The 24427-nt window shown below is 34.0% G+C and overlaps 4 protein-coding genes across 6 annotated transcripts; all 4 read left to right on the forward strand.

Annotated features, from left to right (window-relative positions):
* The first annotated feature begins 1507 nt into the window (after window positions 1–1507).
* Window positions 1508–3382, forward strand: LOC106430450 (two-component response regulator ARR9-like). 2 transcript variants are annotated; one of them, XM_048737054.1, is made up of 5 exons: window positions 1508–1977; window positions 2051–2157; window positions 2305–2382; window positions 2566–2636; window positions 2726–3382. In XM_048737054.1, exons 1-5 carry the CDS (start codon window positions 1875–1877, stop codon window positions 3087–3089), a joined length of 723 nt encoding a protein of 240 aa, XP_048593011.1. In that variant the 5' UTR covers window positions 1508–1874; the 3' UTR covers window positions 3090–3382. The 2 variants fall into 2 exon arrangements, with proteins under 2 accessions (XP_048593011.1, XP_048593012.1); XM_048737055.1 differs by having other exon boundaries at window positions 1543–1977; window positions 2333–2382.
* Window positions 3383–6079: 2697 nt separating this feature from the next.
* LOC106445912 (origin of replication complex subunit 5-like) lies at window positions 6080–8550 on the forward strand. Its single transcript, XM_013887567.3, has 5 exons — window positions 6080–6327; window positions 6424–7232; window positions 7324–7737; window positions 7883–8207; window positions 8310–8550. Exons 2-5 carry the CDS (start codon window positions 6436–6438, stop codon window positions 8358–8360), a joined length of 1587 nt encoding a protein of 528 aa, XP_013743021.2. The 5' UTR covers window positions 6080–6327; window positions 6424–6435; the 3' UTR covers window positions 8361–8550.
* A 2759-nt stretch (window positions 8551–11309) lies between these two features.
* Window positions 11310–13037, forward strand: LOC106445913 (lysM domain receptor-like kinase 3). The gene has a single exon (XM_013887568.3). It carries the CDS (start codon window positions 11654–11656, stop codon window positions 12875–12877), a length of 1224 nt encoding a protein of 407 aa, XP_013743022.2. The 5' UTR covers window positions 11310–11653; the 3' UTR covers window positions 12878–13037.
* A 6712-nt stretch (window positions 13038–19749) lies between these two features.
* LOC106356853 (regulatory protein NPR6-like) lies at window positions 19750–24371 on the forward strand. 2 transcript variants are annotated; one of them, XM_048737056.1, is made up of 2 exons: window positions 19750–22119; window positions 23133–24371. In XM_048737056.1, the coding sequence occupies exons 1-2, from the start codon at window positions 21874–21876 to the stop codon at window positions 24069–24071; spliced, it is 1185 nt and encodes a 394-aa protein (XP_048593013.1). In that variant the 5' UTR covers window positions 19750–21873; the 3' UTR covers window positions 24072–24371. The 2 variants fall into 2 exon arrangements, with proteins under 2 accessions (XP_048593013.1, XP_013652029.1); XM_013796575.3 differs by having other exon boundaries at window positions 19752–22323; window positions 23133–24369.
* The last annotated feature ends 56 nt before the right edge of the window (window positions 24372–24427 follow it).

Raw genomic sequence — 24427 nt, forward strand, 5'->3', positions numbered from 1 at the left:
TAAATTTTGAGAAACTTATTATTTTGCTGATAAAAACATTAAAATTAAAATGTTAATGTTGCAAATATTTTACTTTTTGTAGCCAACATAAGAGAAACCTTCTGTAGTTGTTAGAAAATGTATTAGAACTTAGAAGAAATTGAATGATATTAAAACATGACAATAAAAACTACAACATTTCAGTCAAATCCTAAATTTTGAATAATGCACCGAGAAAAAATAATTATAATGGAGAAAATTATAAAAAAAATTAACAAAATAAAATAAAAATATTGAATCATGCATCTACCAGTAATTTATATGGATCTGTTATTCATTTTTCATATACATATATATATATATATATATTATCTAATCATATAATAGTGTTATTGTCTTTTTCTTTTCCACATATAAACACCAAAAAAATGAGCCATCAAAGTTATTTTATTTTCTTGAATTTTTTTTATACATTGTAGGTTAAGCTGGCTATCTTGGTTTTATAGTGTGCATTGGACTAGTGTGCATTGGACGTTAGTGGTTGTACATGTAACAATTTTAACATTTACTAGATTTTGATCGGCACTTCGAAAGTATTGATTTTTTGGATTATAAATAAAATTGGATATGAATTAGTATTTTAGGACTGTTTTGCATTGTTATACAAAGTCATATTATATCGAAATAGAGAATTTGTTTAAAATTGTATAATTTATTAGTTATTTTATTTGAGATTTTGTATGTAAAATCTCTCTGAGATTTTTTTTATAATGTAACTCTTTGAGATTTGATATGTTTAATTTTTTTATAATTTATTAATTAGTTTACTTGAGATTTATATAATGTAACTCTCTTTCTCACGTTTGGGTATTTAATCCAGATCCAAAAAAAAACCAAAACCGACCCAAAAATACGGATTTAGTTTGGATCCAGTCCAAGACAAGGTACCTATTGGATATTTTCGGACATGCAGGTCTCAGTTCGGGTCTAGATCCTACCAAAGACCCGATCGAGTACTAAAAGACCCTGAAATATTTTGTGTATATTAGATATATTTTGCATTTCATATATGTTTTAGGCTAAAATGTCATGTTTGGGTTTTCGGTTATAGTTTTGAGTTTCGGGTAAAATTTAAATTTTTAAAAATATATTTAAAAAATGTGTTTTATCCAAATTTTTCTTCATATCCTTGTAGTTTCTGAAATTATATTTAGAAACAGAAGGAGTAGTATAGATACCCAAAAAGATTTATGTATGTACAGTGGCCAAAAATATTATTTTATATTTTTACAAAACCAGAAAAAGTTTTTTTTTTTGTCAACTAACGAGAAAAAGTTTTATCCTATAAATCTACAAATTAAGTTTGTTATACCATTTGATTGAAAAACAGAATACTATTGAAATTAAAATCTTTGAAAATTATTAAACTTATTGTTTACATTCACCAATCTTCTGTATGTACGTTTTAAATTTGATGTAAAAACAAAGCAGTTGTGGTATAAGTAGTATAGAAAGCAAAGCTCACTTCATATCTAATCCTTAAAAATCAAAAAAATGATTATTGTATATATTCCGTTGTCTTTCTCGCCTCTGAGTTGTCTTCTTACAAAACAAAACATTTTTCTATCAGAACTTGCTTTCTCCACAATTCAAAGCTAATTACTTTTATTCATTATTCGCTCTCTCTTTTGCATATGATTTGGTGGAAGAAGAAAGAAAAACAAACATATAATCAGATCTTGTTTTTAGCACAAACCCGTTTTTTATTTCATCTTCCTCCTCGCATCATGTATTGAGATTAAAGTAGCAGCAATCCCGGAGTGAAAAAAACAAGAAAAAGTCTGAGACTTTACATCTGGGTTCAAGGTTCAAGATTAGATCTTAAAATTTCTGCAATGGTTATGGCAGCAGAACCGCAGTTTCATGTTTTAGCTGTTGATGATAGTTTATTCGACCGTAAACTTATAGAGAGATTGCTTCAAAAGGCTTCGTGTCAAGGTAAGAAATGTCTTTGTAGCTTGTAAGAATCGTAGAAAGATCTCAGCTTTTATATGTTCTTGGTGTTTTGTAGTGACAACTGTTGATTCAGGCTATAAGGCTTTAGAGTTTCTTGGTTTAAGAGAAGGTGTTGAGATTAACGACCCAGATGCAGTTTCTACATCTCCTGTGATTCACCAGGTTCGAAAAGTTTGCTCCTTTCTTAAAAAAGAATCATTTCAATTTTAAGTTTACAAGTTTTTTTTAGCAAAAAAAAAAAAAGAAGTTTACAAGTTTTTGTCTAGTGGAAGTTTGTTTTATTCTTTTTTGATTGTGACCTTTTGACAGGAAGTTGAAGTGAATCTTATAATTACAGATTATTGTATGCCAGGCATGACTGGTTATGATTTGCTCAAGAAAGTCAAGGTATACTTGTTTTGTTTGTTTTTGTATAATCAAGAAAGTGAAAATGTCAACTAGGAATATTTTTCTCTTTTGTGATTTGTTTATTTCATATCATTTATGCTATTTGATGTGTACAGTTGATTGATAACATATTTTGGTTTATTCAGGAATTTTAATATAAACTTCTGTTTTATAATTTTGAAGGAATCATCAGCTTTTAAGAACATACCAGTAGTAATAATGTCCTCTGAGAATGTTCCTGCAAGGATCAGCAGGTAAAGAACCAATGAATGATTGAAACTTTAAAGCTTGAGTGTGTGCCTCTTTAGGTTGTCTTATATTTAGCTATGTTTATCATGAACAGATGTTTAGAAGAAGGAGCTGAGGAGTTTTTCTTGAAACCAGTAAGATTAGCTGATCTCAACAGGCTGAAACCTCATATGATGAAAACAAAGTTGAAGAACCAGATGCTGGAAGAGATTGAAAAGCCTTCAAAAGTCGAAAGTGGAACCGCAGCAGCAGTAGTTGAACCAGAGGTTAAAGATTTAACAGAAATCGGAATCAAAATCGTGCCTCTTCAGTCAGAAGTAGAACCAAAACAAGTACATTTGCAAGTAGTACAACAAGAGGATCAAACAATGAGTAACAACAAGAGGAAGTCAGTGGAAGAAGGGCTCTCAACAGATAGATCACGTCCTAGATTTGAGGGTATCACAACCGCTGTCTGATTTTATCGCCATGATGCTTCTTTTTTCGGTATCTTGATTTTAGAGCTTTGTAGGAATGCTTCTGCTGGTACAATACATGATTTCAGTAGGGAATGCAGAGGGGGATTATAGATGGATGATAATTGATGTATGGGGATGATGTTTATATGTACATCAGTAAATCTTCAATGGTGAATAACCCAGTCTCAGTTTTGCTCACTCCTCTTTTTTTAGTTTTGCTTTAAAGAAACTCAACTTGTCTTTCTGAAAATGGTATTATGAAGGATCTGTAGATCTGTCGCTTTATTTGGAAACTTTAGTTTTCAGTTCAGTTTACAGTGTTGCTTTTGTCATGTATAGACAAGTACCTGTACTAGTGAACAAATAAGTACAAATCTGGTATATTCTGGTGCAGATGAGTCATGGTTTGTTCCATGTACTTGTTCTTACCTAACCTGAAACAGAATTTAAGGACAAGTTGCTCAATGGGCCCTCTCTATTCTCTCTTCACAGAACAAGCATCTTGTTGAGAGTTGTATTTTACTTTGAAGAAAGATCAGTGCTTGCATAGTAATCATGTTTCCTCTGCTTATGTTGGCTTTGAAGTCTATTACAAACTGGAATACAGATGATTTAACAACGAATCCAACAATAACGAGTTTATTTGCTTGATGTGTTCTCCACCACCAAACTATGTTTTATGGTTTTATGGTTTACTTACATAGATTTTTCACTTTAAGAACCTATGAAAATAAACAGTGCTTCTTCCGGACCGGTTTTTAAGACGATATCAAGATAAGAGATCGAATCATTAGCGTCTTCAATACCTGCAGATATACGAACAAGATCTTCTGTCAAGCCTCTGGCCTCGCGTACAGCTGCAGGTATGCTTGCATGTGACATGAAGCATGGCATGCTTATAAGTGACTTAACACTTCCTAACAAAAGAGAAGGAAGTGGATGACATCAGAATCCAAAACTACCCCAAATACTATTTACAGCTTCTTCAAAAGAATTTTGACTCTCACCAAAACTGACAGCTATGCTGAAATACTTGGTGGTTTCTACAAGATGCTTGGACAGCGCGACCGATCCTGTCATAAATCTAAAAACTGATCTTGTGCCTGCATTTTTGAGAAATTTATCTATCAATTTTCTATTAGTATATTAGTTAGATGCCTTTTTAGTATCTGATAGAAGTGAAGATGGTGGCCACCATAATACACTTTCTTTCACTCTTGGATGAGTAGACAAGTACATTACTTATTTTCGGAGCGTTTTCCTGAATATTTTTCCCATCTAACAGTGGCGGAGCCAGAAAAACTATTTAACGGGGGCACATATTAAATATATTTAATAAAATTAAATTGATAAAATAAAATAAACATTTACTAGATATATATAAAATGTTAATCAGAAAACATAATTTACTATAAGCTATGAAAAATAATAAAAAATATTTATTTTTAGGCATGGCATTTTTAATAAAATTATTAGAAAACTTTACACTTTTTAAATTACATATTTTAAAATTAAATTAAAATATATGTCTTTAAGTTTATGTTATATATATAACAATATGTTAAAATCAGTAGTAACTTGTTTTTGGTCATTATATTAAAAAGAACTAAACTTTACAATATTAAATAAAATAATGCATTATTTAATATTTTAATTATTTTGTTGACTATTTACTATTTATTATTAATTAGTTTTATTTTCTTACTAGAAACTGTGAATATCTACCATTAAAACAATTTGGACTTGACTGGTTCAACCGCAGCGGTTGCGGTTGCGGTTGCGGGAGTTTGCGGATGCGGGTGGTTGCGGTTTCTAGCGGTTTTAAGAGATTTGTACGACTGGTTCTGCGTTGAGAAATTGGTGCGTTTGCGGGATACTTATGACTGGTTAACTACCAAATGCAGCAGCGGTTAAATAATAAACTAACAATATTTACATTTTATACAATTATAAAAATATCAAAAATAATAATATTATAATAAATATAAAAGTTATATTTAGAAAGTTATAATTTATTTTTTTTAAAATATAGAAAATATTTTTATTTTTTATAATATTAATTAAAATATAATAGATATATTTTAGCATTTTTATAATTCCAATTTAATTTTTTTATTGAATATTTTTATTTTTGTATTTATATTGTTTTGGAAAAAAAGAAATTTTTTTTATCCTCCCGCAACCGCCCGCAACCGCAAACGCTAGCTGGAACCAGCTTTTGAATTTATGAGGTTTAGAGCGATTTAGAGTGGTTTGGAGCGGTTTGGAGCGGTTTGAGCGATTGTTGCGAAACGCCAACAACCGCTACCAACCGCAAAAGCTGCGTTTGCGGGTGGTAGCGGGAAAACCAGTCATACCCTTAGAATGTGCTTCAGAAAAAATTAAAATATAAAAAGGAAATTTTAATAGCAAAACGCAAGGAGAAATAAACAAATGAAAAAGGGTATGTTAACAATAAAAATTATTGTAGAAGCATACGCATTAAACAGCAGATTATTGTAGAAAAAGAGAGGAAGGATATACTAAGTGGGAGTTCGAACTCTCAATACATGGACTTTTACCTGGGCACTTCACAAATGTTCTACAGAAAATCACCGCTTTGATACGTAAGTGCATTATATAAAAGAGTAGGGGGCACGTGCCCCCGTACCTAATACTGTACATCCGCCCCTGCCATCTAATGTAAGTAGTGAAACTAGTCCTACGGTTTCGGCTACTTAGAGCACCATTAATGCAGTAGCTTAAGGGGATGCTTAGTGATTTTGGGATTAGAAAAAAAAAAAGAGAAAATAGACAAAAGATAGAAGCGTCAGTGCTTAATTAAGCTGTCCAAGCTTCGGTGCTTAATCACTTTTGCAATTTAAATTATTTAAATAAATAATTAAGTACCCCTAATTGAGTGTATTTGGGTTAATGGTGCTCTTAGGTTTATCTGGTCGGGTATTTTTCGGTTCGGTTCGTTCGTTAGACCAATAAATTAATACTCTTTGATAATCTTCCTACACGACCAATTGAACTTGCAAAAATAAAGATTCCAAAAACGACGTCGTTTCCCATTTCACTGAAAGGACACGACTTGGTAGGTTTCTCACTGTTTCTTCTTCTTCTTCGCTCAAGTCGGGGGATACTTTTCTGTTTTCTCTCGAAAAGAAACCCTAAAAGTCCTCACCTTCTTCTTCTCGTCTCTTTCTCAATTCGTCTACAGAGGACACACCCACTAATTGCTCGTGATAAAACGGTACGAATTCGAATTGAATTTCGGGCATAAACTTTTTTAATCTTTACTACATTGTACATAGGATTTGTTTGCTCACGTTCTGTCTTTTCGACATAGGTAAAAACACATATGACGAGAGAGGACAGTTCGAAAGTCACTCGAAGAAGCACTAGATTCTCATCTTCTCTAACCAATGACAACCCTGAACCCAACCCCTCCCACCCACCAACCGTTGCTGACCTCACGTCCGGACAAGAATCCATCACTTTGGACGCCCTTCTCTCCAGTTTCCCAGGCAGACGCTCTCAGATTCTCGACCTGATCCGTCTCATTGGCCCCTTGGACTCCCCTGCTCTTCCAGTAATGGTCTACGGCGACGCTTCCACTGGCAAAACAAGTGTTGCTCTTCAGGTGTTCAAGCATCTCAACCGCCCTTTCGTCTACTCAAGCTGCCGTACGTGTTGCACTCCCCGTCTCTTCTTCGAGTCGATTCTGAATCAGTTGCTGCTGCATAGCAAGTGTTCTTCAAATGGGTACGCTAGTGCAAAACGATGTGACAAGCCATCTGACTTTGTGAATTTACTTAAAGAAGCGCTTAGTGGTGTGGTGGAGACTCTAGGCTCTGCAAAGCTGGAGAGGAAACTTATGGGGAAGATGGTGTACTTGATAGTTGATCATGTGGATCTTATCAAAGAGTGGGACAAAGGGGCAATGATTCTGCAGTTTCTTTTCGGTTTGTATTCAGTTCTGAAGATGCCTCAGCTTGGTATTATACTTATCAGCGGATTGCCACCGGATGTGTATTACTCAAACATGGGATACACTGACCCTATACCTGTTTATTTCCCTGAGTATTCTGAAGAGGAGCTTCGTCAGATCTTCTTGAAAAGTCAAGTTAACAAGAAGTTGTACTCCGCGTTTCTCGAGTAAGGCTGATAGTAATGATGCTTTCTCTAACCTTCACTCTTATGTTTTTTTTATTAATGCAGTTTCTTTGTGTGTGTGTGTGTCAAACAGTGTTGCATTGAGACCTTTCTGTAGAGTCACAAGGAGAGTTGAAGAGCTTTCCACTTCCTTGTCATCATTGTTCAGAAAGTATTGTGAACCACTTGATGATTTATCGATTTCGCCTAATGAAGATCTGAAGAGAAGGCTGTATAGCAATCTTAGACCGCATATTACTTCTTGTTTGAATGAGGTATTCAGGGTCTCAGGTCGCCCTCGTGATGGTGACACTAGAGGGGAGAGAAGGCAGAAAGCCAGCTACAGTTCTGAGAAAGGTGAAGAACTTGAAGTGTTGGACTTCCATATGTCTACTTCAGCAAAGTACCTTCTCATTGCGGCGTTCCTCGCTTCGAGGAACCCAGCAACGTTAGATGCCTCGATGTTTGACTCCACAGGAGGAATGGATAATCGTAAAAGAAAGCGCAAGTAAGTTCTTAGAAACAGTATCATTGTTTCTCTTTCGGTTACTGAGTTTGATAACAAGTGTAGATAATGGTAATGGTGGTGTGTTCTCATGATGTATTTGAATAGAATCTGATGTTTTTTCTCCTTTATGATGTTTCCTTCTCAGGGCATCTGAGAAATCGATGGAGAAGAAGGAAATGGCAGAGCAGGAAGCAGTGATGAAAGGGCCTGGAAGCTTTCCACTAGAGAGACTATTGGCAATATTCCAGTGCATTGCCTCTGTAGGAGACTCTTCATTAGGCGAGGAGGAAGATGAAGAAGGAGAAGAAGAAGCTACGGGTTACGACAAGGAGAGTAACAACATGATGTCTGACATTCTGCTTCAAGTGGCGAGTCTTTGTGATGCAAACTTTATGATCAAAAGCGGAAGTTGCCCGTTAGAAGGTTCTATTAGGTACCGTTCTATGGTGTCTGAAGATCTGTCTCTAAAGGTAACACACTTTGTTTGCAACTATTGTTTTAAGTAGCATAGGGTGATACAATAGATAATGCTCTGATGTGTGTGTTCTGTTTGCCTTTTGTTTGGTTTATAGGTTGCTAGAAGCCTCAGCTTTCCGCTGTCCAAGTACTTGTATAGAAGATAATATGCTGAAAAGACACTATGTAGAGGCCGTGCGTCTCTAAGCTCTGAACCCGGTTTAGGCAAGAATCGTCTTGACTTTACGGTTTGGGATTTTATTCTATAACACTTAAAACTTATTAAGAATATATAAGAATGTCGTCCAGACTTTTTTTATTCAGAATGAGATAAATAATTCAATCTGTAATTCTATTTGTTCTAGTTTCTTATTGAAACTGAAGGTAACACCTATCACGGATGGGCGTTACTTGATTACTAATTTGATAGAAAACCAGGACTTGCAGTATAGATCATGAGACTTTTATAATATACATATTTTGTATGTTTCTACATTTTTAATGAGACATTAGGTAATCTCCAAGAACCTCAATTGACATCACAATCACCGTGATCACATAGCTTTTTCTCCACCGATTTGCATAAATTTCCATGAAAGGTAAAATCGTCATACACTCGTGTCATCGTGTACGTCACTTAATTACTGTAGATTTTTATGACATGCGCCGTTCCTGATTATCAACACATGGCAGCTTTCTATACGTTGATCTTGCGTGAACTTCCTTTTGTTCTCTCAGTGGAATCATATGGACACGAATAGATAGATCTTTGTAAAGCTAATGGAGATTCTTTCGTTTATTTTGTCTCTGTGAGCTATTGATTTGATCATTTTGTTTAGAGATAATTACACTCAAAGACAGTTTTGAGTTATTTATAACACAAAAAGACACATTGTTCTACTAAGGCAGTTTATTCTAACAGCTTCTTTTTTACTTAAATAAACTAGTTACTTTGTAACTAACCTAACCATTGTTTTAGCGGGAATTAACCTCCACCACATATCTCTCAGCAATCTCAACGGTCCAGATTAGTTTCCACCACCTCCACCACACATCTCTCTGTCTCATATTCTAACCATTAGATCTTCTTTTATACTTTTTAAATTAACGGCCCATATTCTTTATTTTAGATGAAGTCACACTCATCATCTTCTTTTGTATTTTCACGGTTCTTCTGTAAATTCAAGAGTAAATTCATGAAAACTCTACACCAATCATCAATAACATAGCTTTCTGTTTCGGATCCAATCCTCAGATGATACCCCTGCCTATGTCTCGTCTTTGTCTCGTCCTTGTCTCGTTCTCGTCGCCGCCTTCACCGCCTCTGTCTCACGGCCTTCGTTTCGTTTGCTTCTCGTCGTCGCCTTTATCACCTCAGTCTCGCCGCCTTCATTGCCTCAGTCTCACTGCCTTCGTCTCCTCCATCTCGCCGCTTATTCTAGGCCTATGTATTAATTTATGTAAATATACGTTCAAAATTTATTTGGTGTACAAGTAAAACAATGTACATATAAACTTTTGTGGATTAGTGTACATGTGTCAGGAAAATTAATTGATACGGTGTACATATGTATAGTGCAACAAATGTATACACGATGCACATATAACTGATCAAGAAATTTTGTAATAAGTGTACATATGGCTAATACAGTGTACATGTGGATTTTGTGTCTTTGTGTACATATGTATAGTGCAACAAATGTGTATACGATATACATGCAACTGATCAAAATTTTTTATTAGTGTACATGTTTATATATTTAGTAACCAGTGTATATATGGGTATTTATGATAATGTGTACATGTATATACAATGCAATAAATGTGTTCATATATATAATTAGTGTACACGTGAATATTTACAATTAGTGTACATGTATATATATTTTGTAATTAGTGTACATGTATATATAATGCAACAAATGTGTATACGATGCACATGCAACTGATCAAGAAATTTATTAATCAGTGTACATGTATATATATTTAGTAACCAGTGTATACATGGATATTACAATACTATGTACATGTGGATGCACACGTAACTGATCAAGAAATTTTGTAATAAGTGTACATGTATATATATATTTAGTAACCAGTGTACACATGCATATTTACAATAACATGTACACGTGTTCAATGTTAATCCAATTTTTTTGCGTGTACATTAAATTCATATACGTGTACAAGTATGAATGTGTTCAATTAAGTTATGTTTTACGGTACATTTAAGTGAATGTGTACAATTAATATGAGTGGCAATTTTGTAATAATTTCATCTTCTTCATATTAGGGTTTCCAGTGTTTCCCAGCAAATAGATCTCAGAGCCGTCAATGATTTTATCATGAAATCTTCATTTATTTTGCGTTTTGACCCCATTAGAACCAAAAACCAAGAAAAAAACAAGTTTTGATTTAGAGTTTTGGAAGATTATAGTTCTTCTCTGCCAAACATTTATCCTCTGATTCCTTAATCGTCTACGCCGTTACTCTGCCATCACCGGGCGGTCCTTCATCGGCTTAGTTGTAAGACGCCGGTTGCATCTCCTCGAAATCCTTCTCCAAACAACTTTCAGATTATCTTTTACCAGAAGTTGCTATCGTCTCACTTCTTCTTCCTCGCTTTCGGTGCCAATTACAAAACCAAAAAAATAAAAACTTTTGAAGTTCACCTTTAGTTAATGAAAAAGGGGTTAAGTCTCACCTCGGATTCACCATTAATTTTCGAATTTCAAAACCAAAGCCAATTAAAATCCATCTAACTAAAAACCAAATCACTAGTTACGCTTTTAAGAGGGCAAATTGAGTCTTTTCACCCAAAAACTGCCTCAGTAGCAGGAACTGCCTCATAGTGTAAAAAGAAACTGTAAACTGCCTCTGAGTGTAAATGACTCTTTTGTTTATCTTCAAAACATGTGGAGTAGGCCACAGTCTACAGTAGAAAGCTCACCGACCTATAACGAATGATCACATGGGCAGGCTGTAACAAATGCGCAGTTACATCACTAATCATCATATTCTTTACATCGAGCATCCTAGGCCAGCTCAAAAAGTTTCTCATAGCTCGACCAGGACAACATATATTTTGATAAAAGGAATGTTAATTACTATTAAATTAGAATTAAAAAGAACACACACTACAGCAATTATGCCATACAGATATAGTATATTCAATTAAAATTACTTTTAACATTTTGTATATCTAGTGTTGAAGTGTTTCAATAAGCTTAAATTACGAGGAAGTAAAACCCCTCTATAAATTGCCTACAAGAAGCAAACACAGAGATGAAAAATAGAAAAGAAATAGAGAGATGACTACTTCCTTACCCGCTATAATGCGCCTAACTCCGCGTCCACTATACTACGCCGGTCTCCGTCTTCGCCTCTCTTCGCCGTCTAATGTCTGATCTTTCTACGACTCCTTCAGTCCTTCACACATTCAAACAAGAACCTTGTCCGTATGTGCAAATCCAAAATGGGCGTCAATGCTTCAGAGCCAACTCGAACACGATCGCGAAGAAGACAAAACTCAACGAAACAGTCTCCGTCAACGAGCACAACCGATACAACCACAACAAACACAGCAACAAGCTCGACCTCCAACCAAACCGCCGCCACCTCCTCCTCCTCATCCATCGCAAGCGGAACATCCCTCGCTAGTCTCCGACAATCCTTACCCGAAAACCCTCACATATACGACGTCTCCGAAATTCGCGCCGCCACCAACAACTTCCTCGCTCACCGCTTATCCTCCTCCTCATCCAAAGCCTCGTGGCGATGCACCTTACGTGGGAAAGAAGTTGTCGTCTTCCAAAGAAAGTTCCGGCGAAAAATCGCGAAAGACGAGCTCAAAGATCGCCTCTCCGACATCTGCCGGAGCCACCACGGGAGCATCATCAACCTCCTCGGGGCTTCAGTATCCGACCACATCTACTTAGTCTACGAACACGTCAACGGAGCCTCCCTGGCTAACTGCTTAAGGAACCCCAAGAACGCTAACTTCACCGTGCTATCGAACTGGACCTCAAGGATCCAGATCGCGACGGATCTAGCTCACGGTCTCGACTACATCCACAACAAGACGGGGCTAAAGATCGAGAATCTTGTTCACAACCACATCAAGAGCTCGGCGGTGATCGTGACGGAGCCCGATTTCAACGCCAAGATCTGCCACTTCGGCACCGCGCAGCTCTGCGGGGAAACAGACGGATCGAGAGAGTCCAGAGCCGTTAGATTCGAAGGAGTGAGGGGATACATGTCGCCGGAGTTTCAGGCTTCGGGGGTTGCGACTCAGGAATCAGACGTGTTCGCCTTCGGAGTCGTGATGCTTGAGCTTCTCTCTGGGGAGGAGCCGTTGAAGTATAGGTATGAGAAATCGACCGGGGATTTTGAACGGACTTCGGTGATTGAAACGGCGAAAGCGGTGGTTGACGGCGGAGATGGTGGTGATGTAGAGGGGCGGTTGAGGAGGTGGGTGGATCGGAGGTTGGGGGATTCGTTTCCGGTGACGGTGGTGGAGAAGTTGATGCGGTTGGCGTTGGAGTGCGTGGAGGATGAGGCGGTGAATCGGCCGGAGATGGGAAGAGTCGCCGGAAAGATATCGCAATTGTATTTGGAATCGGAGAAATGGTCGGCGAATATGAAACGGCCAGTGGATATCACCGTCTCCTATGCTCCCAGATGAGGAATGTGACACGTTCAGTTTTAATTATTTTTCGTTATTTTTTTCATAATTTGTATAGAAAAATTTGGAGAGATAACAATAGTTAAGCACGTAACAAAAAATGTTCTAATCTTTTGTGTATAAACTAGAATATATACTATCATATATTTTTATCTTCCTATTTAAATCTCATTTACTTTTAACTTTTGAAAACATAAGAAATTCAAAACTTGAAACTCCATTTGTTGATGATTTGGTTTTGTAATGGCGACATCTTTATGCTTTGATGGTTGATTGTTCAATATAAATGGATTTGTGTAATGTCGTCTTCTATAGCTGCTCGGTTTGAAGATTAGTATCTCTTGTGGCATCTTGTTGATGAAGCAGTTTTATGTGTGGTGTTTGAGCATGTTCCTCTGGTGGTAACGCTCTTGGAGATCATCTTCCAAACTCAAATAATTAGACATGCTCGCTTTCACTTTCATCTCTTCTTCCAGTTCGGTTTAGCTTCTCCTTTCCTGCAGCTTTTCGGGTATCTCCACCATGTTCCATCTCAACCTTGACTTCTTCCTTTAGTCTAGTTTATGGATTTAGTGTATGTACCAATTCTTTTCTCCTGATGATGCCTATCACCTTACTGGCTTATGACTCCAGAAAGGTTTTGCAAATCTTGGTTGGCTATGTGTACTCTCAATTTTAAGTTAATATTAATCCACTAGACTAGATGACAAAAAAATGGATTTGTGTTTTGTGTTCGTGTGGCCTGAAACATATACTATGACCATATGGGTAACTAATCAAGAACTTGTTCCGTTTCCAAACGTTGTTTGGACAAGTATATATGATGCTTCAGTTAGGTAGAGTTAATTTCTTTAATGTAAAAGGATATGTACTGACATCAAAAGTCAAAACGATGAAGAAGAGAAAAGTTAAAAGGAAAAACTACTAATGGAATCTGATTTAGAGTCGTGTGGATGAGGTTTTTAAAGTCAAGACGCATGAGTTATGAGGGGATCAATGACACATTAATGCATTTGTAAACAAAGACGTGAGGTTGAATTCAGAAAAGTTTGACTAATGTATGTCCACCTCTTCTCTGGACTACACACCTCTTCTGTTTAGTTATGTTTAGAAGTGTGAGTTTGGAGTGAGTTCAGTGTTGTGAATTCACATTCTATTTACTTCAGAATCATGTCTAAGCTTCTTTGGTTCTCAATTACAAAAAAAAAAAAAAGCTTCTTTGGTTCTCTTACTAAATACCCAACGGAACATTTGAGGTTTCTTTCACGAGATTTCTTTTTTCAATTTGTCTTCACGTTGGGCTTAGTTTACTTCATAGTCTTACTCTTAACGGTTTTTTATTGTTTAGCTATTAGACCCACATGAGCCCCGTCTGTTTGGTACTTGGTAGAACTGTTTCTTCATTGTAAATGATGAAAGAACAAAATTTTAGGTGAACTGAAAGATTATGAAAACATAAAAAATGAAATGCAGATAAGTTTGATAAAAAAATATTATGATCAATGTATGATGGAAAATTTGGGCCGAAACCATCTTGATCTAGCTACCCATTGGGGTTTTCAGTTAAATAAAGAGGCGTACAAAAATAATAATGCAAATATTGGTTTATTTCAACTCATTTTGAGATGACATTGCGGCATGGTGTTTAAAATGCTTGTGTTATTTATATTGTCTAACTTATGTTAGATTGTCATTTTACTAATAATTAGTTAAAGTTTGAGATTTACAAGTTAAATATTTTTTTTTTATCATGTTTAGTTTTAGCATCCATATTGAGTTGTTTTTATTCCTATATATCGCAGATGAATGAATATAGAAGGAGAAGACAAAATAAGTCCACATCACAAATCACTTCACACACGCAAAAGCATACCAATGTCTTGTCAAATCATTTTTCATCTAAGACCAAATCTTACTCCCATCCATACAAAGGCTCCGAATGGTAACATCAGATTAAGCGGTGCGGAACAAACGGTTTGACTGCGGTGCGGTTCTGACAGTTATAAAAATGTATAGATATTGCTCCGAATGGTGACTGCGGTTTGAGCGGTGCGGGACAAACGGTTCAACTGCAGTGCGGTTTTAACAGTTATAAAAACCTATAGATATATGGTATATGTAGAGATTTTTGTTATTGTTAACTGCGGTGCGGAGCGGGACGGTTGTAAACATTCAGAGCCAAAACACATATACTACCGGTTTTAAAATTTCAGTGGCAGTAAACTTACTCCCATCCATATAAAACACATATACGACCGGTTTTAAAATTTTAGTGGTACTCAACGTTTTAATAAATTCTAATTTTACAAATTTTAACATTTATGTCTGTAATTTTTATCAAAAAATTTGAAGGATATAGGACAATGCTTTACTGGTCCATGTCAAAAACTGGTATTCTAAATGTGTTTGTTACGGACCGACAAAAATCATCCAATAAAACATTAAAATTATATTTAAGCTTGAGATAACCTTCGTTGGTTGGACGGGAAAACAAAACTATTCGAATAAATTGATTATTAACTACTTCAATCGTATTCATATTAAACATATGAAAAGCAATATAAATCCTGGTACTAAAAAAATTGTGTGGTATTCATCTAATACGTCTTGCAATGATAATCTGTTTTTTAGTCGTGCAATGATAATCAAATATACTTTTATTGTTTAGATATAAATCATTACTCAAAAGAGTCGAATTCGTATTTTCTTGAAGTAGTTTCAGTTGAAATAATTGAAATCATTAGAGTAGCAGTTTGGTGGTTCGCAGGCAGTTCTCTGGATAAATTTAAGTTTTGTTCGGTGAATTGGTGATAAATAATATGGCTATACATAAGTTCTATCAATTTCTAAAACAAACCATTTCGTGATAGAATTAAATGATAGATCTTCTCTTCATAAATGAGGTATTGACTTAGAACAGAGATCCATGGAATTTCAAAAATTTAAGTATAGACACATACTACTGTATTGAGAGTAATATCTAGATATATAGTAAATTCAAAAATGCATGTTCGCAATATTGTTTTTGCCTGCATGCAATTGATTATAAAGCTGAGGAGCTTTGGTCGAGAAGTACGTCCGATGGGTTGCAGATAGGGTAAAAACAGCCTCTAGAAACAAGAACATTATTATATATGACCACCACACTAGAAGATCTAGCTCCATGTTTTAACTTTTTAACAGTTCGAAATAAATCTTCTTTATCCAAACAAAAAGCAGCTGAGATTTACTGTTTCACCACCTATCCTCTTGTTCTGATTCTTTCATGAAATTACATTTATTTTATTTATCCACTTTCGATACTTAAGAAACACTTCTGTTTTTACTTAGCAGCAGTACTGGAAACTCCAGCTATTTTTGTCTTTCTTTTTACCGATACACTTTCCGCAAATATGAGTATATATAGTATAATACAATGTTCTATAAATCGGTTTAAGCGTCTGCATAGACGATAAATCAATCATATCCAAAATCATTCTATTAAAATTTGATTTAAACACTTCAAATTAGTTTAAAGAATTTTGAATCAGTTCAACTTCAAATAGGTATAAGCGGATATAAACTGATCTAAATCAGTGTAAATCAATTTAAATAAAATTATAATGTTACTGAAAGTCACAAGTTTGCCTGAGTTTTTTTTTGTACATCTAATATATTATAATTTATCAAATTAATTTTATAACTAAACTTAAAACGATATATGATATAAATATAATATATAGTAAATAATTCACTAACGCTATATCCCGTCTAGCTTAGTTCCGAATAATTTTTCTAGTCGGTTGATCTATACAAAGCATATAATTACTGATAAGCAAAATTTTGAACATTGATATAATGTATATTGGATATGAGCAGTAGCGGTCCGGATTTTCAATGGGTTGGAAGCAAAAATTGTATTTTGGGCTACTAAAAATTATTTTAATTAAAAAGTAGAAAATGTAGGCTGCACAGGTCGAACCTGTAACCAGAGAATTATAAGAAGAGCATACTTACCAATCGGACTAATGTAACTTTCACTGTAAAATTGGCCTAAAACAATTTTATACATTCAAAGGCCGGAAGCTGATGCTTCCTTGGCTTCTTGCCAGGGCCGACATTTGACTGGATACGACTACACAAATAGTTTTAAAACTTGAATGGTATAGTATTTTAGATTCGAGAGTTTCACTTGAAGATGACTTTGAGTTTGACTAGTGAGCATTATCTTGATTTAGAATTAGATTCATGTCATTTTCTTCTTCAAAGCTGTCATCGAACTGAAGAAAATATATACTAACACTACATGCACATAATGATGGCGAATAAGATAAATTACACATAACGACGCGTATTTTTGATGGCCGTGACTTTTTCACATAAATGATATCTGAGTTAGTTATAATGCAATTCAAAATTGGAGTTAGCTTCGATTATTATACTTTAACAATCGTATAAACTATTACGGGTTAGGGTGTTATACTCTAACTTTTCCCTTGATCTTGTATTAGGTGAAATAAAAACTAAATGTCAATTAGACAAGATTCTTATAAAACAGATAGTATTGTCGGTTGTTAAATCATTTATGTAATTTTTTATATAATTGTAATATCATAATAAACTAGTCTTACAAAAAAAAAACAAATTTTATAATTAGACAATTAGTTTAAGTTGGTGATAAAAAATATTTATTGATTTTTCCAAATGATCGCATTATCGTATCATAACAAAATACGAATCATACAGTCTTAGCAAAAACCTAGGATCCGGTAAAGGAGGACCTACTAAAAGTAAAACCATTATCACGATAAAAGAAAGTTAAACTATATAATATATACGGGACCTACTGATATATTCGGTTAGTATTTTAAATTTATGCATTGAAATAAATTTTCATTTACAGAGATACAAAGAAAGAAAAAACCAGTTTACTAACAGATAAATCTAATAAACCATATATAATCTGGTAGATTTAATAAAAATTATGTCAATTAAAAAGTTGATAAAATCTGGTAGCAACTAGCAACTCAAAAACGCACTATTAATCCATGATCTTACACCCGTTGATCCTAATAAAAATCTAATAATATTATTAAAACTTTTGATTAAATTTTTCCATATACTTTTAATATTAAACAAAAAAATGATAAATTAATTGATTTTGTGATTTTTTACTTTGATGAAAATTATACTATTTCATTAGAAGAAAATGAAACAAAAATTGTAGAGAACCAAAATTTATTGATACAATAATATTAGTTATTAGTTTACTTTTTTTATTATATAATCTATTATAAATTTATATTTTACTTATTTTAGATTTAAAATTGAATTCTATAATATTTTTTTAGTTATTCATTATCTTAACTTTTAACTAAAGATTTAATTTAGTATTAAAAATTAGTAAAATAGTTTTCATACATGCAAAACAAAATATTATTATTATTTTGAAAAATAAAACATCAATATTTTATATTATATTATGTTTCATTAAATAATAATATTATATTTATATATAAATATATATTGTAATTTACTAGTATATTGATCTTAAATTTAACCACGTTTAATCTAGTACTGATTTAGTGTCTTAGTGATCAAAATAGTAATTTAATTTAATGGCCAGATCGAACTTAAAAACATTGAAAAAAATTTGAAAAGACAGTGCAAGTGCTTTCTTGGGTTGTCATTCTTTTTCACTAATATTTTCCATTTTTTCTCAACTATAACAAAATTCAAAATCAATATGTACGCTACAAGTATAATAAGATGGATAGGTTTGAATTAAAAAAACAGTTTGTTTCTTTCTTTATTTTTTCTGTCAAACAAACTACTTCATCCGTTTCACAAAGATAGACTTTTTAATATTTTCACACATATAAAAAAAAAATTAAACTACCATAATAAATGTATTATTTTCCGTAATTTTAGTTTTCAATAATTTTTAACCAATAATAATTCAATGAAGTCAATTAATTTTCTTAAAGTTTACAAATTTTACATAAAAAAATAGAAAAAAATACATCTTTCTGAAACAAATTTTTTTTTCTGAAAAATCTATCATTAAAGAGCGGATTGCTGACAAAAAAAAATCGAAGAACAGATGAAGTATAAACAAAATGAAATAAATGTCGCCCGCTCGTGCGTTCCTGACTGAAGTCACAGGGTATATGTACCATTCCAAGAATATTTCATTCAAGGAGATAGACCGGACGGGGAAAAGACATCGTAGCAATATACTTAACATTTGTCAAAACAATGTAATTAAATTTCTTTTGGCACAAAAAAAAATTATTAATAGAAAAAATTATGTAGTTAAGGATTTTTTTAGTCAGATATATAGTTAAGTTTCCAACAAGCAAAAAACAAGAAAATTAAGTGATGAGACATCCGCATATGATAAACAAAAACATTAACCCTATGACATTTTTTTTTAAACATATGCCATTTTCAACATATACATCAATACAGTTTTTCTTTTCCTTGAACTTAAGACGTTAATGTTTGTTTTCTCATAGAGATAAATAGCTCAATGTATTTCTATGCAATTCTAATGTTTTTCCACTAAGTTACATAATATATATATATATATATAATTTATGTTTTTCCAATAAAATTTAATTAGCAGTTGTAGATGATTAATTCATATTAAAAATTAGTAGATAATTATATATATATATTGCATATCATAAACAGCTCTTTGGATGTATACAGATAATACTATTGATACAAACACAATAAAATGCTATAATTTTACCAATATATTTAATTGATTAAACTTAACAAGTTTTTCAACTGTAAATCCATATCTGCATCCGCTTACAGCGATGAGGACAGGCTTAAGTGTTTTAATCATCTTTAAATTTATTTGACCTACTATTTTAATTGAAGTGGTTTATAAAATTTAGTTTAGGTTTGATATTTTGTAATTCTTGATAGTGTTTCAAGAAATTAAATTAAAACAAAAAATAAGTAGGAAATATTATAGTGGCCTGACAGATGGACCCGATCTACCGGCCGACATGCATCCGCATGTCCTTCAGCCCTACACCACCAATTTTTAATTTTACATTATTTATTGTGATTAACGAATTTCTTTTTTCTGACCTCAAAATACTTTTTACCTGCATTATTGTTTCTGATACAAAATAAATTGACTTGTTCAGCCTCGACCATGTCTTTAGCTGAATTAGACACATACCGCTTTGAATGGAAGTGCTCTAACTAACTAGTTATGCGACAAATTTTATTTTAAGTAAAAATGTACCTAGTAATTTTTGTTTTGGAACTTTTGACATAGTAGTTTTTGTTGGCATCTGTCATTAATTTTATAAATTCGCCTAAAAACTGAATGTTTAAAATAAAATAAAAATCTCGTTTTAAGAAATAAAGAGTTTTTGAAACATAATAATATTGAAATTATGAAATCTTGGTATTGATTGTTTCTGCATGTCCTTAATTTGTAACATACTTATCTATCATCAGGGCCATGAATCCATGATGGTTACTTGTTTCTTTTTTTCCGGTTTACAAAACTTGTAATCTAATGAATCACAAGAGTTGAATAACTAGTTTTAAATCCAAGTACTTCCATAGCATAACCGAAATCATTTACTTTTTTTCTCCATCCTAACTATTATGAATCGCGTAGAAAATAACATACTTTCCTTTTTTCATGTGGAAAAAAAAGTGGCAAACAAGAGAAGAGATGATGTTTGACCCTAAAAAAAAGAAAAAAAAAAAAGAGAAGAGATGGTCAGAAATGGACCAACGGTCAAACGCCAAAACATCAAATCACATTTTTACTAAGTACAGTCCAAGCTTTTAGTGGTTTTCACTTTATACGAATTAGACCAATGTGCTTATCCATTACCGTCCTGTCCAATTTACCATTTTCATATTAGCAATTTAACACGCATGCATTTGGCTTAGAATAGTGATCTTGGTTGGTCTGTTTGTCCTGCGATAAGGGTGGTAAATGATTTGAAATAAAAAAATCAAGTTTCATTTTTTTTTTTGTCATCAAGTTTCATAGACATGTATAAAGTGGCTTGATGCAAATCCAGTTAAAAACAAAAATCAAAGTTTCATAAACATGTCGTATAAAAAATCTGTTTGAAAATTATTATTCTCTAATATTTTGTGATCGGTCATGTTTCAATATGTTATTTGGCACTTTCTAAAACAATTTCTTCCTTGCACCGAAAACCCTCATTTTATTAGCATTAGGTAACGTATCAAACCCATATTTATATGTTTCTTATATAACATCATGGTGTTGATTGTGTATCACATGTCGTGAACCAAGCCAAAAAGACAGTTGCCAAAGATCTTGTCTAGGTTCTATTTTCTTGCAACTAAATTAATATTTCCTTCTCTAGAGTGTTAGGTGACATATGGTTTAATTTGGGGTTTAAGTTATTCAGTAGCTAATGATATCTCTTAAGAAAACAAAATTCAGTAGCTAATGATATCTCTTAATCATGTTATAATGAGTCCCTTTCTCTCTCTCTCTCTTGGTTTTTATTTGACATTTACAAAACTAATAATACTATATGTTAAGCAAACCCTATTGTCACTTTGTTATCTTCCAATTTTAGTAACAAAGGATATCACTGAAATTTCTCAGAACTCAAACTGTTACCAGCCAATAAAAGAAAGCACACATGTCGACATTAATCATTTTATCGTCTTTTAATTTATTATAAATTAATTAGAGACCCCTTGGTCCGCCTATTCAGATCTCTGTCTCTTTCTCTTTCTCTCTCTCTATCTCTCTATACACAAAAGACCAATCTTTCAAACACTATAGACTCTCTCCCTCTCTTCTTCCTTCATCTTCTCCATGTGCTTCTCAAGATAAAAGCTTGACCCAATTATACCTACATGATTTTTTTCTTTCAAGAAAACAAATCATTTTCTTCATTTTCTATTGCTTATGAAATCAAAGGATAGTATTTTTTATAGTACTCTGAAACCCTAAGTTTTACACAAAAAAAAAAGAATAAGCAGAAGCGATGACTAGTTGTATCGAGGAATCTCTGTCGTTAGATTACCTAAACCTTTTAATCAACGGCCAGGCTTTCTCTGACGTCACTTTCAGCCTCGAAGGCCGTCTGGTCCACGCTCACCGCTGCATCCTCGCTGCGCGTAGCCTCTTCTTCCGCAAATTTTTCTACGGATCTGATCCTCCACAAACAGTAACCAGTTCAGCTTCAGGAGCCAGAGTGGCCTCAGTGGGAGGAGTCGTACCGGTTAACTCTGTAAGTTACGAAGTTTTCTTGCTTCTACTTCAGTTCTTATACAGTGGTCAAGTCTCACTCGTACCGCATAAGCACGAGTCAAGATCAAACTGTGGAGATAGAGGATGTTGGCACACGCAGTGCACTGCAGCCGTTGATCTCTCCTTAGATATCTTAGCCGCCGCTCGTTATTTTGGAGTTGAGCAGCTCGCGTTGCTTACTCAGGTTCTAATTAATTAAGAAAGTCTTCTTAGGTTAATTGATTCTTGATCTTTAATCTTGGTAATGAACTGTTCCGCTTTGGCTCGGTTTGGTTCAGTTCGGTTGAGTTAAATTTCGAAACCCTATTGATGATGATACACGTATATAAAAAATAGATAAGAGCTGGTATTATATAGATTTCATGTGTAACTAAGGTTAAAGATTTCTTGCATTGCACGTACTGAAACTTTCTTTCAGGACTTCGACGGCGATGAACTGATGTGTTGTGTTGCACAAATAGAAAAATTACTCAATTAATAACTTTTGGTTTTTTTTGTGTGGTTTTCTTTCATCCATGATCCAAACTCATTATTTCACATAAATATATATTTTGAAAATAGTAACTTTGACTATAATAAATAATAGGGATTTTATTAGTAACCCACCAATTGAGAAAAAATGATATCATTAACTTGTTTTGTTTGGGCTAAGAGGATTGACACGATCATTATGCGATTTTGCATGAATTTACTATGACATATATGATATATGTCTATAACGGCCATTTAAGTTCAGCAATTCCACAAATGCAATGAATCAAAAGATTTTATCATTCTATAGGCCACCATTAGGTTTTTTTCCTATCATGGTCTTACCTCACTTTCCTCATTTGGAGTTAGATACAATGAAAACCCTTGGTGCAAAAATAGTTCCTTTTGAGTACTCCTATACAATGAACGAACATGCATATTGATGCAAATGGAAAATAAATAATGGATAGTGTCTACAAATTCAACACTTTGTCTTAACTTTCTTTTTCTTTTTAATCACAGAAACATTTGACAAGCATGGTGGAGAAAGCCTCCATTGAAGACGTGATGAAAGTACTAATAGCTTCAAGAAAGCAAGACATGCATCAGTTATGGACCACATGCTCCTACCTAGTCGCCAAATCTGGTTTTCCAACAGAAATTCTAGCCAAACATCTCCCAATCGAACTCTTAGGCAAGGTTGAGGAGCTTCGTCTCAAATCATCCATACCTCTACGTTCTCTAATGCCTCACCAACAAGACCAAAACTCGGCTCTAAACCTAGAGGACCAGAAGATCAAGAGGATGAGACGAGCATTAGACTCCTCGGATTTTGAGCTAGTAAAGCTAATGGTTATGGGAGAAGGACTCAATCTAGACGAGTCATTAGCTTTGTTTTACGCGGTGGAGAATTGTAGTAGAGAGGTTGTGAAGGCACTTCTTGAGCTTGGAGCAGCTGATGTGAACCATCCGGCAGGTCCCACCAGGAAAACCGCACTCCACATCGCAGCTGAGATGGTCTCTCCGGATATGGTGGCCGTGTTACTTGACCACCATGCTGATCCAACCGTTCAGACAGTTGATGGTATCACTCCTCTTGACATCCTTAGAACCCTAACTTCAGATTTCTTGTTTAAGGGGACAATTCATGGATTGACTCACATTGAGCCTAATAAGCTCAGACTTTGTCTCGAGCTGGTCCAGTCTGCTGCAATGGTGATTTCTCGAGAAGAAGGGAACAATAACAATAACGTTAACAACACCGTGATCTACCCTAGGATGAAAGACAAACGCACGAAGGGGAGTAGTTTGGATTCAAGATTGGTTTATCTTAATCGTGGAGCTACAAATCCGGATTTTGGAGATGAACATGGCATTCAAACGGAAGAAACGGGCCTGCATCATCATCATTATCATGACCCGTCAACGATGTATCATCATCATCACCACCACCACTTCTAGGTTTTCTTCTAAGACGATCATTTTCTAGTTATGATAAGACATATTCAAGAACTAGTTAATTTTTGGTTGTGGTCTTTTTCTATGTGAATATATGGACATGCGACACATGCCAACAAATGTAAACGTTTATTCCATGAAAAGTGAAAGGAAATGAGAAGACAAAGGAGGCCACAAACAAAAGGGCCATTTACTTATGTAGAATATAAAAACAACAATAGTTTATTTGTTTTTGGAATCAATGAAGCCTTTTATAAAAAAAATGAGACACTAAAAATAGTTTTGACCATATATATACACTAGATTCGGATTTATGCGTCGCGGAAGTAACTGTATAACAAAACAAAACAAAAATATAT

This window comes from Brassica napus, chromosome A7, assembly GCF_020379485.1.
Source record: "Brassica napus cultivar Da-Ae chromosome A7, Da-Ae, whole genome shotgun sequence".
In the NCBI taxonomy this organism is placed as follows: domain Eukaryota; kingdom Viridiplantae; phylum Streptophyta; class Magnoliopsida; order Brassicales; family Brassicaceae; genus Brassica; species Brassica napus.

Excerpts from the sequence above, each read along its gene's own strand:
- LOC106430450 (XM_048737054.1), top strand. The coding sequence starts at position 1,875 with ATGGTTATGGCAGCAGAACCGCAGTTTCATGTTTTAGCTGTTGATGAT. Across the intron at positions 2,383-2,565 it reads ATTTGCTCAAGAAAGTCAAG|GAATCATCAGCTTTTAAGAA; the intron begins GTATACTTGTTT and ends ATAATTTTGAAG. Across the intron at positions 2,637-2,725 it reads GTTCCTGCAAGGATCAGCAG|ATGTTTAGAAGAAGGAGCTG; the intron begins GTAAAGAACCAA and ends TATCATGAACAG.
- LOC106445912 (XM_013887567.3), top strand. The coding sequence starts at position 6,436 with ATGACGAGAGAGGACAGTTCGAAAGTCACTCGAAGAAGCACTAGATTC. Across the intron at positions 7,233-7,323 it reads TTGTACTCCGCGTTTCTCGA|TGTTGCATTGAGACCTTTCT; the intron begins GTAAGGCTGATA and ends TGTGTCAAACAG. Across the intron at positions 8,208-8,309 it reads CTGAAGATCTGTCTCTAAAG|GTTGCTAGAAGCCTCAGCTT; the intron begins GTAACACACTTT and ends TTTGGTTTATAG.
- LOC106445913 (XM_013887568.3), top strand. The coding sequence starts at position 11,654 with ATGTGCAAATCCAAAATGGGCGTCAATGCTTCAGAGCCAACTCGAACA.
- LOC106356853 (XM_013796575.3), top strand. The coding sequence starts at position 21,874 with ATGACTAGTTGTATCGAGGAATCTCTGTCGTTAGATTACCTAAACCTT. Across the intron at positions 22,324-23,132 it reads AGCTCGCGTTGCTTACTCAG|AAACATTTGACAAGCATGGT; the intron begins GTTCTAATTAAT and ends TTTTAATCACAG.